Source organism: Loa loa (assembly GCF_000183805.2).
Source record: "Loa loa unplaced genomic scaffold supercont3.49, whole genome shotgun sequence".
In the NCBI taxonomy this organism is placed as follows: Eukaryota; Metazoa; Nematoda; class Chromadorea; order Rhabditida; family Onchocercidae; genus Loa; species Loa loa.
The window spans coordinates 246,875-261,630 of NW_018108229.1; the positions used below are offsets into that span (position 1 = coordinate 246,875).

Here is a 14,756-nt window from a genome sequence, read left to right on the forward strand (position 1 = left end):
TATATATATATATATATATATATATATATATACGAACATCTAAACATCTAAACATCTAAACGAAATGGAACTGACTTCAAGCAGCAATTTTAAGCGGAAATCTGTTTGGGAAGAATGAAACTGGAGTTAGGAATATGGATAGGTGGCGCTGTTAGTGTTAACCGGTTATTACCTGCTTTTCTTTCCCGTTGTTGTCTCGACCAGTCCCATTCAACGAATTGGAAGGAAATGTTGCATGCAACAGACCTAGCACGCTCTCATGGTTACCTGTTTTGTTTCGGGTGATGCAAGCGGGGGTCAGGATGCTTTAGTGTTGTTCGTGTTCCTCTGAGATCGATAGTCTTTTAGGTTTCTATTTGTGGTTCGTGTATTTGTCTCCAAATATTAGCTATTCCGATGCTAAGACTGCGCTTGTAGCATCTCTTCATGGAGGTGCTAAATACTAATCGATAATATTGACAAAACAGTTTAATCTCATCAAATAATCAGACTTTATCCTTTGATTATTTCATTTACATCCTCGTGCTTTCAGGCCTTGGTTTATGCTCAAAACCTTATCCTTTTTTTGCATATGTTATTTATTTTTTTCATTGTTCTCATTGTATCTTGACAGCCCATAGTATGGGAACTGAAGGGAGTACAGGCCTTATTACTGGGAAGTATTCGAGTGAGGAACTCCATGGTTGCTAACTTTCTGTGTGTATTTTTTATTCACTTAATCTTTTTCTAGTCGTAGTTTTGCTCATCGAGTTTTCTTGTCTTTCAAGTTTCTGTATATATTCTTGACACAGAATGCAAGTACACATGTAAAATACAGTACAGAGAGATATTCAGTTGGTGACTAGTGTGCATTTAATTTCAGGGCATGAGGTATTTTCACTAACTGGCTCAATGTTTTACGTTTTCTACGTGAACGAGGGTTCTCTGCAGGCTTTAGAAGTATCTGTTGCACTTGGTTCGGTTCACAAACTGCAGTGTGTTATCGAAGAAGTAACTCGGGTGCCTGTTGCGGAACAGGTTCGTTTCGTTAGATCTTGAATTCTCGGTTTTTTAGACATTATGGGAACACAGGTTTGGGAAGTTTAGTAAATTCTAATAATAAAGAAAATTCAAAGGATACTGTGATTCAAGCATTACTTTTTCCGGATAGCTATAACGCATTTCCAAGCAGCACGCAGTGATTAAAAGGACTCAGTTTTACAGGCTTTGCTTGTTTCCGGAGGAGAAGGATTGCAATCGGAAAAACAGGTATCACATTATCAAGGAGCTGGTACGGAGTCAAATCCACTGTTTTTGTTCCGTAAATTATACAAAGAAGACAGTCAGTGCACGGAGCTGATAAATAGTGATGAATTATGTACATTGTGCGCGGGTATGATATGTTTTTAGAGAGATTAGAAAGATAGATAGATTGAATAAACAGATTGCGTGATAGGTTGAATGAATAGATAGATAAGAGAGATTATACAGATTAGTAGATAGATAGGTGGGTAGATAGGTAGATAAATTAAATGAATAGATTAGGTAGGTAGATGGATTAGGTGAATAGATCAGATAGATAGATTAAATAAGTAAATAGAGAGACTGGGTATTAGACAGATCGGTAAATAGATGGAGAGATGGATAGACCAATAGATTGATTGGTTGATTGATTGATTGATTGATTGGTTGACTGGAAAAAATAAATAAATATGAATAGATAATGGATGACAGACGAAGTCCCCAGTTTTAACCTAAGGTGTCTGCTCCATTATTTTAAAATTTTTGTGTTTTTTCTCCTTTTGCAAAAATAGGCCCTAGAATTGACATCTCTAAAAATGATGCATCATGTAAAGTTATTCAATCCTAACACTCTGACATATTTAATCGAAAGAAGTGTTATACATGCTTTATAATTTAGGAATATTAGTTTTTTATAGGCTATAGTTTTATAATGTCTGGTTTTGATCGAATTCGATTGCGTATTTTTAAGAAAAGTGAACCATGTTATTTCATATTAAAAGGTAATTTACAGGTTTGTACGATGAGCTGCGTGTTCTTGATAGCTCATCAATATCAAGGCCGTTGATTACACGCTACTGTGATGCTGGGCGATTGGGGTTAAAAGTTGCTGAAAGAAGTTTGCAGCTTTGTGCTCGTTTAGTTCAAGATCATCAACTTCTGCATCAAGTAAGTTTGTCGTTTTCACTATCATCTGTCACTTCTTTTTATGTTGTTACATAGCAGTTCTGCTCTTATGGATATCAAATTTTTCATTTGCAGGGATGGTTAGCACTAATATCCAATCTTTATGATTCACGGACTCAAATTGAGAAAAAATCCGAACGTTTTTTATCTCGCTATGAACGTTTGAAAACAATGAAAATTAAGGCGGAAACTCTGCTACAAGATTTCGACAACGTACTTCGTACTTTGCAGCAAGTTAGTACTCATGTTTTTTTGTTTTCTGTTGTTCTCTTGTGTGAGAATTACTGTATTTATAGTTTCCACCTTTCATAGGACAACATTCTTTCACAGAATTCTTTCAGATCAAAATTCCCTCAGCTTTGTTGTCATATTCATACAAATTGCAAGGATCATCGAAAGCTGCTGAAGAATGCACACTGTACGAGTATATTGCTCGTGCAGATCCACAAAATTCGTTGGAGGAAATGTCGGAACAGGTTAATATGCTCTTATCTAAGGTACTGTTTCTAGCATCATCTTTTTTGGAATTTTGGATCATTATAATTCACCAAGGTTCTCAACATGTTTTAACATAAATGAAATGGTTATGTATTTCCATGCTTTTGTCTAATGATACGTTCACAGAAAGTGATACTGACATACTTTTTTGCATCCCGCCATATACATGCTTCGACACTGACGATCACAGAATTAAGTATAGGGATTGATCACTGATGACAGTTAGTACTCATTCAGAAATATCGTAAGTTAATAAGCTCAGACGGCGTTCAATTTTTAAAATATTTTGGCCTTAGTACGAAAAGCCATACAGTAAATTTCAACATTATTCTCTATAAAATAAACATACTTCTAATTGCAGACGAGCGATACTGAATATAAGCAGGTGGTATCTAATATGAGATATGTTAGTGAGAAAGTCAGTAATCCTGAAATGCGTAATATTCGCGGTATAAATACTCGCCTTACACAGTTGGATGCAATGTTCCATAGTAAAGAGCGTTAGTACCATCATGTTTTCATTTTGTTAAATGTATGTTTCGTCCTTCAAGATTAGTTCTTGCAATAATCTTTTGTTTTGATTAGGGAGACTAGTAGTTACAGAAGGAATTATTTACCTGCCTCATTAAACAACGTTCCAGAAGAAACGAAACTGCTGAAGGATTTATGTTTTGCCGTGTCGCAACCAGTTATTGATTCGCAATCTACCAGAGTAAAAGTTTTGTCTTCTATTGATTGTTAAGTCGGTCTTTCCAAGGAATATGTAGTATAATTACGTTTCCAGTGATTGCGAAAGATAAGCCCTTTATTTTATAGGATATTGTATTGAATCAGCGGGAAAAAATGTTGGAAGTCAAGAAGCTAATTGAACAGATGCAGAAAATGGGAAAGGCTTTTCAGCAATCCAAAGTCGAGTTACTAAACAATATCAGAACAAGGCTTCGGGGATGGATATTGCAGGTTACTTTTACTGTCAAATAATCGGTATTGAAAAGGAAAAAAAAACGGTTTTGTACTCCTCTTACTGCCACATGCTGCTATTTAAAATTTTCAGTTCGTTGAGCACAATTATACCGTGCAAAAATGATTCTTTCAGGTTTATGATCGATTGCATACTACAAACAATCAGATAATTTTATTTGAAGAAAAATATATTGCTTTACGGAACCGACTTGACATCATTCGGCAAGTGAAAGAGAGCCCAATAATGTTTGCCACAGCACTCACTGAATGCCTTCGCCGAAGTGTACTGCAACCAGTTCGTAAACTGAATTATTCACCTTGCTTAGTTCAGTATTGTGGTTTGAACGTATTAGTATATTATTTTTTACAGGAATTTGAATCGTGGTTTACCTCATTTATGGAAAAAAGTGTTGCTTTGGTGACGGAGGAAACATCTGTACGCGAAGTATTTAAGCAAAAATTAGGACGACACTTTTTAAAACAGTTATTTCCGGGCATGTTCGATAATTTTCCAAATTTCGCTCCCAACGGCTTGGCACATTTTGACAAAAACTTGCCTCCTGTAACTCCAGCAGATTTGAGAACTTTGAGACAGGTATGCTGGGATCTTTTTGAGTAATGGCACATGGTTTTGTCATTTTTAGTTTGTATTTGAGCTGTGATTATTTCAGTTAAGTTGGTATCAATAATTTGTTGTTTAGGCCGTTCCGTGTTTAGCAAATTTGCTAAGAGTGACAGATCCCTTTATTTACCAGCGACTTTCTGTCCGAGATCCACGACTTGCATCAGGTTCACAAATGACTCCTCCAGTTTTAAAAAGAGAAGAATCATTCTACACCTCGGATGCTACGATTAACGTTGCAAATTTGAACAAAAACTTCCCATCTACACATTGGTTGAGGTAATTGCTTCGTTCATTTAGCGATAAAAAATTAATTAAATTATTTTTGAGTTACACCACTTTTTTTTCCTTATCAGGTACCTTCTCATGAAAGGTATAACTCATAGTAATAATTTTACAGTTTAAATACCAAACAGTGACGGAAAATTTTAATCATGGAAAATCAATTCCCTACATTTTCTGGTTAGTGCTTACGCGAAATGCCTAAAAATTTAACCCTTATCTTTTCTATCTTCTCGTTAGTTGTGGCTATCTGTTATTGTCTTTAGCGGGGACGAAAATTTGGATGCTTTACCTTCAAACGCAACAATGCTAGCTAAATCACCACCTTCTCGGTTTGGCTCTACGTTGAGTTTGGATATGGTGGAAGAATCTCCTTCGAAGCCACTCAACTCACTTGCATCTCTTTTTGATGCCCCGCACAATGAGGTATTGCTTTTAAAATCCATAAAAGTATTGTGTAACATGTCAAAGATTCATAGAGAAAAATAGTGTAGAATACGTAGAATACAGCGTGTAGTGTAGAAATAGTGTAGAATACAGCGGTAACAGTTATAATTGCAGCAAATACTTTGCTCAGGATTGTTTCTGTGCTTCATTTAATAATCAGATTGTTTTTGCAGTCAGCTTTTTTTTAATTTTCTGGGTAAAAATGTTCCACTGGACTAAATCCGTTTAATAGAAAGAGTGATAAAGCTGAAGGATTCTGCACAGATATATTCATGAGTTGCAGCTTTGTCTAATTTTTTTCTTGTTAATTTACCAAAAAAAGAAGTCTATGGTAATCGACTATTAGTAGGTCATGGTTATCGTACATTTTCCCAAGAGTAAAACAAGACTGACGATAGTAGTGCTATGAGTTCGAAACAGGATGATAGCGTTTTTGCCATAAGACATTGTCGCTTGACCCTAACTGGGTAATTTTTTTTTTTAGTTGCTCATTCTTAGGGATCTTTTTTTCTTTGTTTCTGAAATCAGAGCAAAGAGATATGTCAGCATACACTGCACCAGCGTTGAAACTGTGGCTAGGCATAAAGCTACTAAATATTATATTGCATTTGCGCTCTTATCGTATTTGAAGGAGGATATATATGAAGCTTTCAGATTTCCAACGATAATATAAAAAGTTTATAAGTTGTATTCACAGCTAACTTATGCAGCTTTGAAATCCGACCGTCCTGCATTTGTTTCGTAAAAATGGAGTTCTCTTGCAGGATTGGATGATTAGGAATTGGGCTACTTGAAAAATAGTATACCTATTTGTAAAGTTTCAGACTGTTGAAGCCGAAATAGAAATTGAAAGTAAGACATACATGGGACTGAGTGTTACAAAAAGCGAACCGATCGCGATACCTCAGAATAGTACATCTGCACACCAGGTCATTGCGCCGTTAATCGAAGAAGAAAATTCGGTGAAGGTACAATGTTTACGTCGTAGGGATACTTTTCTTGCTACATTTTGTGTGTGATGAACTTTGATGCTGTGAAATATCATGTCTTTAATTCCTAGGCCATTTCTCAACCAAGATATTTTTGTTACAGCTAAAGTCAGACAAATCCAGTCAGTTTGGTACACCTGAGGATCATATCAGTTACCAGCAGAGGGTAAACTCATACTGTATATTTTTGCTCACATTTTAAATTATTTAAACTCCAGTTATTTTGTTTATGCTAAGAACGTTCTTTGAGCATTATGTTAATAACAGTTCGTGTAATAATCAAAACATGGAATCTTATGCAGTGTAAAAAATTTTCATTACAGATTGGTGAGGTTTTTGGAAGATCCCAATCTGGGAGTCTGCTTTGCATACGGGATGGATTGAAGAAACTTTCGCTGGTTAGCTTTCTACATCTTTTTACTCTTTCAGGTAAGATTGTATAGTGTCGTAAAACATGAAGGTTGTTACTTCATGTTTGTTATTTCATACAATAATTTTAGCAGCTAATGTACTTGAAGCAAGATTTGGTTCTTGCTGAAAATCAAACCAAAGAATACTCAGATGAGGCATTAGAACGAATAAACAACTCGTTTGTTACGTTTGTTGGATATAGAAACAGAATTTCTGTCTCTGGTCATCCCAGTAAGCCTATTTGCAAGGACGCCGTCACTGAAACTGAAACAGAGAATAAACCGGAAGAGTCATTTTCAATGGTATTTATATTTTAATTTGTGGAATTAGAACGCCATCTGCTTCGCGAAAGTTTCTGACCGTAGACACTAGAATTTAGTTCTTTTTTGCTTCTACTGAGAATGTTTTAAGCAGAATATTATGTAATTAATATTATTCATATGTGTGATTTTTTAGGGTGATGGTGAGGAATTACCAGGAAAAGATGTTCTTGTTTCCGAGCTTCGGCAAATCATTGAACTTCAGAAGAAGGAAATTTCACAGCTTCGTGAACAACAGTTAAGTGCAGAAAATACTGTCGCTAAGTACGCTTTCTCTTGTCTATATGTATTGTGATTTATTCTTCTTTATGCCGGAAAGTTTTTTAATTTTCATCTGTTTTATTTTTGTTAGCTCTATATGGTTTCTCACTTATGAAAATAATCTCTTTTAATTGCATTTTCTGACGTTATATGACGCTGTTCTTGCGTCCACTTTGTAGAATGGAAATCGAAAGAAGCGAAATATATAAAACTGTAGTTGTTGACTACGAGTTGGCATTGGAGCGTAAGGTTTCGTCTCATAATGAAGAAATAAAGGTTCATATAATTTGCATCATTTTGTGGTTAATGAGTCAACACAAAATTTGAGACCATCGAGTTTTCAAATGCATTGCTGTTTTATTTGACTTGGAAGAATGTTTTCTGTCCTTCGTTCTAGAGAAAGAATAAGGAAATTGATTTACTGAAGGCAGCCTTACATAAACTTCGTGAAGGTGTTTTTTACCAGAGTGCTGAAAATACCGCTGGCACAACTGCGGATAATAAGACCTGGGCTACTCGCGGAAAGGAATACAAGGTTATGCACTTTTCTTAAAATTTAGCTTTTTTGCAGAAATGAGCAGTTATTATTGTCTTTACAGATCACTCTGTTGTTGCATGACCATTCCGTTGTTTTCAACTTTAATTAAAAGATTTATTCTCTTCGGTTTTTAAATCACTTAGATCCGGCGTGTTGATTTTTATTAAACAAAGATTTCGAAACGAAGTTTCGGTACTTTTCCGCTTCTGTTGTATCGCTTCGTGGGACCAGTTTAAAATAAAAGACTAAGATCAATATTTTTGTATGGTATGAGAAAATATTATCTGAGATGACTATCGCAGAATCCACACAGGAAAGAAAAAAATGCTTCGATCTCTTTGTGCAAAGAAATACGTGAAGTTAGGATAAATCTTCATTAATGTTCTGAACAGAGGATTTGAAATTTTCAGGAGAAATGTACAACTGCTCACGAAATCTCTTTGCTTGACAGAGTACCAATCGACACGAAAAGGAGATATTCGGTTGTGTAAGTTTATTTACACTCATTTCTTTCATTTGAAAATAAAATTCAGTTATTTTTAAGAGGCAACAAAATTGTTTCATTGCAGATCTGAGTTAATTGATTCTCAGGAGGGCACTGCTATTACTTCGATACCTAATGACTTGTCCAGAGGATGTCTGTTGAAGTCTTTTACTGTTAGTCATGGTGTGGTTTTTTTCATTGCTTTTGCTATAATTATGTATTTAAAAATTTGTGAATCAAAATCTGTGCTGGCTATGTCCAGTCTGCTTGGATGTCAGCTTTGTTGCAAGCAACATTTGTCCTTATAATGGACTTTTAAGATGGGTTCACGATTATATTCATAAACCAGTTTCGTCTGTCTGATGGTGACGCTTTGGCTATATAGATAGATGACGATTTAGCCACAATCTCTGAAGATTCCGCTTCTATACCAATGCCTAACGCTACCCCTTTCTTGTTGTTATTCATACCGCGTTCTGCTAGAAACTTGCAATTGTAAATAGGTATTCCCATTATTTCTTTCTTAGCAGCAACAAGTATGGTGGGATTTCCGGAAGTGAGGACTGAAGAAGGAGATTCGGAAAAAGAAGAAAACACAGATGAGGAGCTGAGAGCTCAGGTAAGATGTTGATAAGTTTTAAGTTGTGTGGTTAATGCTCACTCTGTCTTGATTCTGTGAATTAGAGTGGAGTGTAATCGAAATACTTTTGTTGGTTTTTTCAAGAACCATGTTCTTAATGGTTGTCTTCTATCATGATATCTTTTCAGGCAGATTCGGATGAAGATATCGCACCAGTTACGGTGAGACCAGCTACCGCTCAAACAATTATATCACTGCGAGAAATGCGAACAATGATTACAGTGCAGGACATTCATGAATACTGTGCTGTCTTAATTGTTTGGAGTGAGCCACATAACGCCTACATATTGTTTAGGTTAGTTTCCTTCCATGTATTAGTGTTTCTTTATAACATTTCTCTAAAGAGAGACAAGCCCAGTATTTAGTATAAAGTGGCCATTAAATCAAACTTTATCTGCTGGTGTGTGTTGCCTACCATCCTAGTGCTTCTTAAAAAGCAGAGTTGTATAGTGATGAACACTGATATGCTTTTATCCGAAGTATGATTTGAACGACATCACTGAGCTACGCTTGCAATTAGTCAAACAATACGGCTTCTTTACGTATTTGGAAAGGATGCATATTTCAACTTTTAAGGCGCAAGTTTGTTTTTATTTTCGACTATGAAAGAATTCTCGAAATCTGGTTTACATAGCAAATGATCAAAATTTAGATTTTTTGTTGAAATGCTGTTGGGCAATCAGGCTAGTTAATCGTCATGGTTTGATTCTACTGTCTCTATAAAAACAGCTTTTATACAAAATACGCACGCAATGTGATAACGTTTCTTTTTTTTTGTGTGCATTTGGTTTTTCTGGTCCATGTCATTTAGCCATACACTTAGCACACTTCCTTTTATCAGTTTCGTTAGTGATTATATCTCGCTTTTTTGCATTTCTTCATACTACACTTTTCCCTGTTTTCATGTGACTAACTAGATGTTATATATGTCAGATATAAGTTTAATGACATTTATTGTCCGTAAAACGCCCAAAGTTTCTCATCTACTTTACATCGACTAAATTTGCGATATATTAACGGTGCTACATCATCGCAGTCTGATTGAAGTTGTCAGAGTAATGGTCATATTCCGTTTTTCTGCTAATATTATTATCACATTACAGTGAGGTGTCTTGCAGGTCAAATGTGAGGTTTTTAAGTATTCATTCACTTTAATAATTAACCATTTGCTGTTAACGAAATGGTTTGGTATAATATGATCTTGAAATTGTAATTAGATTCTTATTTGCATGCATAGAAATTGCTTCTAAATTAAAACATGTTCCAGTGTTTCTCCAATATTTCACTTTGTCAAAGAAAGCAGTTTGAAACGCGTAGGAGTAAAGTGGGACCGGCAATCAGTGGCCGTCGCTGCGGTTGGTCAACGTCCTAACTGGCTAATGGCAGTAACTACTCGCCTAGAATTATGCAAAATACGTAAAACGGATAATCGGTTAGTATGCTTATCGTTTTCGTTGTACGGTATCGTCATCTTAAAATTCTGATGAGAGGGAGGGGTAACTTTGTCCAGATATCAGTTAGTTTCACCTTTTTAGGTACAATTTGAAAGTCGGAACGAAATTTTATCGGGTGGAGGTAGAACCACTGCAGATAGACTCATCGAGTGCTCGACGTCATATTGATGAGTAGTGGGAACTTTGTTTTGTTATCGTACAAATAGGAAACCTGCGGGTAAAGTTTACTGTTTCTTTGGAAATTCATTTTCTATTGTTAAGTATTTTTCCTTTGGTTTACAATTTGGCTGTCTGTTGACGATTATGCCATTCTCTTTGGGTGTTGCGATTGTTTTCTTTTTTCAATGACTGCGCGATGTAAATTATTTGATAGCCAGTAATTATAATACCGTTGTTAAAAATATTCCCATATGTTGCTTTTAATGAATTGACTTCACTGCGTCAAAAAATTTCGTTTCTGAAACTATATCAGCGTTTATGACAATATATGAAATAATTGTTCCATTTTATGACCCATTTTATGTAATCGATCAGCAGATCAACTCATAATGAGTGTTTAGAAAATGGCCACATATTTGATGGGTGTTTTAGAATGAGCAAACAGGTAAAAATATACAAAGCTTGATTTATCATGTTTATGTTCTTCAAATGCTCAATTTACAGCGTATTTGAATGTTTTATCTCACGTTCTTCCTCAAATTATAATTCTTACGTGTATGATTTTCAAGATTTTAAAATATAATATCTGTGGAAAAATAGTGTGTATCGCACTTTTGGGAGTGTATTCCATAATATTGGATATCTTAGACTCGAAGCGGAGTGTTTCCGATTCTGTTCACAATCTATAATATTGAACTTTGTTAGGATTAACTGAATTTGTAGTTCGATAAATCTCGAACTGCTTGAATAAACAATCGAATCTTACACATGCAGGAGGCATCGGAAACATTAAGAACAGTCTAGGCCAGAAACTGAGCATATTAGGGACGAGATTCGTAGCATTCAGAACGGTTACTAACACCGTCAACATGTTTTATATTTTGCGGTAAAGGAAATTTTTCAACAATGTGGGTGGTGTCATTGCATGAGATACATTTTCAGATACACGTGTGAAAAATGGTGAAGTAGTTCTACCTTCGGCCAAGTGACTCTAGAATTATTGGATCTTTTCATTTTTTGAGGCTGCTAAACTCACTTGAGAATAATCTTCATTAGCCGTCTTGCGGTTCTACATTTTATTGCATTTGATTGAATATATTTTTAGTGGGATGAAAGGTAACATGAACTGTAGATGGATTTCCACTAGAAATTATCAGATGAGAAATTGGAAATGCAACGAATAAATCTCAGCAAATATCCGCTTTTTGGAAGGCTAAACACATGATAGTGGCGCACCTTCAAGTGAGCGGTGGGAAGTTCTACTGTTGAAATCCTCAATGTTTCCCACTTGATCTTGTAGTACCGATCGAAATCCTGTCAACCTCACAGTAATGCACTAGTTATCGCTTCTAGGACCCGTGACAATTCATTTCATTTACTCATTTATGCTTCCTTAATCGTTTATTCTTTTTCCATTTGTTCATGCTGTTTATCGGCTGCATTCTCTTTTTCCATCTTGAGTGCTGAAGCTAATGATGCAAATTGTTTAATGCAAATGATGCAAGCAGTGCAAGGTGATTTTACCATTTCCAATTTACTATACACAGAGGAAAGTAATAAATGATCTAACTATCTGCAAACTTGACGTTGTAAACTGTCGCATCTACAGTGCATTTACTCTGCGTGAATCTTTGCGAAACCATTCATAAATTTTAGAAATAGTAACCGTCTCTCTGGACGTACCCTCACAATCCGTTAACAGAATTGGAGGCATTGTACATGCAAATCTAAATTGTTGTCTTTTATTCTGAAATTAATAGAAATTAATCATTTTATTCTTCCATAACAACTACCGCTCTTGTGGCACGTGGAATATTTATGTAGTTGGTGTAATACACAGCAAAGAATAGAGGAATTGTAAACTTGTTTATGAATTTTTAGACCCGAAAAGGTTTATGCGTAAGCTTGACAGTTTTGCGTTAATGAATCTTCAGGGAATCTTTTTGTTAATCTTTCTTCTAATCATGGTTCAATTGAGACTGCTGTTGTTAGTGGACCTTTGGACAGTATGAAAAGGGCAACATTTTGACGCTGTAGTTTTTTTTTTTCAAAAAAGATTGATTCAACGTACAGCTACCCTTACACTGAAAAAGAAACCCTAGATTAGAGTCCTAGTTTTAAACTCTGGGCAATACAGCTTCAGAAACAATACTGTAAAGATTTGCTTTGTTTAAATTTCAGTTTAGGAATTTTTATTGAAGTCTCTGCGCAACATACGCAAGAAGGCGACACGAAACTGGCGGTTGGCCAAAGCATATGCGAAAGGATTGCTACTCGAATTAAGATAGCACATGTAGTAAGTGAGTGTGTACAGTAGTGACGGTATACAGTGCCGACAAAATCCATATACAGTTGCCTGAAAACCAAATGTTTGTGTAACCCAGCAACTTCCTAACCTGAAATGTCCGACATTTTTCCCATCAAACTATTTCATTACAAAAGTTTGCGAGCTAATAAATGGAAAACTAACCACAACGTAATAGGGTGACCATAGGATGGCAAAACACCCAACAATGAAGGTAATTGTCCTGAATGCTTTATGTGCTCTTCGTTCAGCTTTCGTCTGCTTACGTTTCCGTCGAAGTAAAGTGAAGGGTGAAAAAAACTGCATAACGTTATCTCTTTTAATATTCAAACTCGAGAAAGATAATTTACGTGATCTGAAATATACTTAATGTTTTCAATTACACAGAGAAGGCAAGGAATCGATGATTAATTACCTCATGAGGCATAGAAAGTAGTCTTCTTTCCTTTTCTAAAGAAAACGGACAAAATATTTTTCCGTGTTCAATAATTCACTTTCTTTTATATTGGTCCCAGTTTGTCGCTGAAATCGCGAGGAGAAGCAGTGAATTATTAATTGCTTTGATACTGTTGGTATAATGTATTGTATATATAGATACTGTGTAATGTAAACTAATATTGTGTATCCACTGTTTTATGTTCTATCATAATAACTCTTGTGACCTCAGAAGTGACCTCAAAACTATCCAAGGATCCGCTCAATTCAAAGAAAAAGGTTCCGAGCGCTAAATCATTTTCGAAAGACGTGTTCCAACAGGTCGGTTGGGAAGACGATAACGAACGCCATTTGGTTTTTGGTCCCCCTTTATTCATATTGATATTATAATTTTTGAATTCGTTTCTATATTAGTCAACTCATATTAATAAAGGTTTAATTACCCAAGTTTGAGATACTACCAACTAAAGAAACAGAAAGAACCCTCAGTTTTTGTCACGGTCGGAGGAAATTGGCGACACAGTTAAAACTAGATAGATAAAGGCGACTGACACTTTCATCGCTTAAGAAATTTTAGAATGGCGCAGCTGCAAAAAATGCCAACAATATACATTACAATGAAATAAATATATAACCTTTGACCGTTAAAAGCTGTTGAAGTCATGAAATTTTGTTTCGAATTGTTCTCATTTCTAGAGGTTCTTCCATGTCGGGTCACAGCCGGGATATTCAGCCCAGCAGACTGAGTTGCCGGCGCTTTTGAACTTGAAACTTCCACCGATGACGTGCTAAAAATAATCCTTCGCATCCAGTAGCGTTTTTCTGGATGGATTAGATTTATTGAAAGATGCAGCAACAGTTTACTAGGCTGATAACGAAGTAATCTTTGTTCACTTGTAGGAGAGTACTGATTATGGATTTATTTTTTGAGAGTAATTTATATTTTAAAAGTTGCTTTAAGTAATAAAATAAACATGTCTTCATAGACGGTAATTATCCAGTTCATTTGTTTACCACTCTAAAACATTATGCTAGTTCATTTAAGGAACTTACGTTGAAAGTGATGAGGAAGATTTGGAATTGAACAAAGTTCTCGTCACTTGATTTTTGATTTGTGATACCCATTTCATTGTAAATCTTTCACTGACAAGCGTTTTTTGTCTTGCATCTGCGGACGGACAATACAATGCATGACGAGCAGTAGAATTCTTCAAAAAAAAAAAATTAATAATTGGCTAATTCGGTATACCGCTCATCATGATAATATATTTTTAATGCAAGAAATAACATCATAGGAGCACAATGGTAAGGAAAGGGCTTGACCACATGAAATGGAGCATAAAAGTTTTCGAAACTCGTCAAAAGCCAGAAATATTCAGCGTTAAAGCATAACCTGGTTGAACTCTTCCTCGGCATGATCTAATGAGACAGTCGCTGTATGGATATAAGCCTGATGAATACCAGAATTGCTTGTGAACATCGCAACATTATTAAAAATAATTGTATCAGCACTTTCCTCACTCATTGCTATGCTTAGGTTGTCGACATTTCCAAGTCCATATCTTTCATTACTATCCTACAATAACAATCATACCCAGAATATCCACGAAAAAAACGATTGAGCAGGAGCTTCTTAACAAACACAACTCAGGAATGTTTGTGCAATGACAGTAACAGTAAGAGGATTAGAAATATTTATTAAAAAATACTTCTAAGGAACAGTAAGAAAGGAAACTTTTACAGTTAACTGCATAACAATAC

General features: G+C 35.5%; 2 protein-coding genes across 2 annotated transcripts in view; one reads left to right on the top strand and one right to left on the bottom strand.

Moving 5' to 3' along the window:
• Nucleotides 1-621: 621 nt before the first annotated feature.
• LOAG_07497 (hypothetical protein) lies at nucleotides 622-10,846 on the top strand (the record flags this gene model as incomplete). The annotated part of the gene is made up of 26 exons (XM_003143030.2): nucleotides 622-682; nucleotides 863-1,017; nucleotides 1,204-1,372; nucleotides 2,015-2,169; nucleotides 2,263-2,421; nucleotides 2,529-2,684; nucleotides 3,047-3,185; nucleotides 3,327-3,397; nucleotides 3,502-3,645; nucleotides 3,782-3,943; nucleotides 4,019-4,243; nucleotides 4,350-4,549; nucleotides 4,819-4,978; nucleotides 5,824-5,967; nucleotides 6,092-6,154; nucleotides 6,312-6,386; nucleotides 6,489-6,701; nucleotides 6,856-6,983; nucleotides 7,160-7,256; nucleotides 7,378-7,515; nucleotides 7,929-8,005; nucleotides 8,088-8,185; nucleotides 8,530-8,621; nucleotides 8,771-8,937; nucleotides 9,910-10,074; nucleotides 10,178-10,846. The coding sequence occupies 26 exons, from the start codon at nucleotides 622-624 to the stop codon at nucleotides 10,269-10,271; spliced, it is 3,507 nt and encodes a 1,168-aa protein (XP_003143078.1). The 3' UTR covers nucleotides 10,272-10,846.
• Nucleotides 10,847-12,434: 1,588 nt separating this feature from the next.
• The window catches only part of LOAG_17205 (G protein linked acetylcholine receptor), a gene marked incomplete at its 5' end in the record, with an annotated part of 7,121 nt that continues 4,799 nt past the window's right edge, over nucleotides 12,435-14,756 (bottom strand). Inside the window, 4 exons of the mRNA XM_020449867.1 lie at nucleotides 12,435-12,611; nucleotides 12,726-12,915; nucleotides 13,631-13,783; nucleotides 14,049-14,203. Of these exons, the coding sequence (XP_020306554.1) occupies nucleotides 12,438-12,611; nucleotides 12,726-12,915; nucleotides 13,631-13,783; nucleotides 14,049-14,203 (672 nt within the window). The 3' untranslated portion in view covers nucleotides 12,435-12,437. The remainder of the gene's footprint in view (nucleotides 12,612-12,725; nucleotides 12,916-13,630; nucleotides 13,784-14,048; nucleotides 14,204-14,756) is intronic.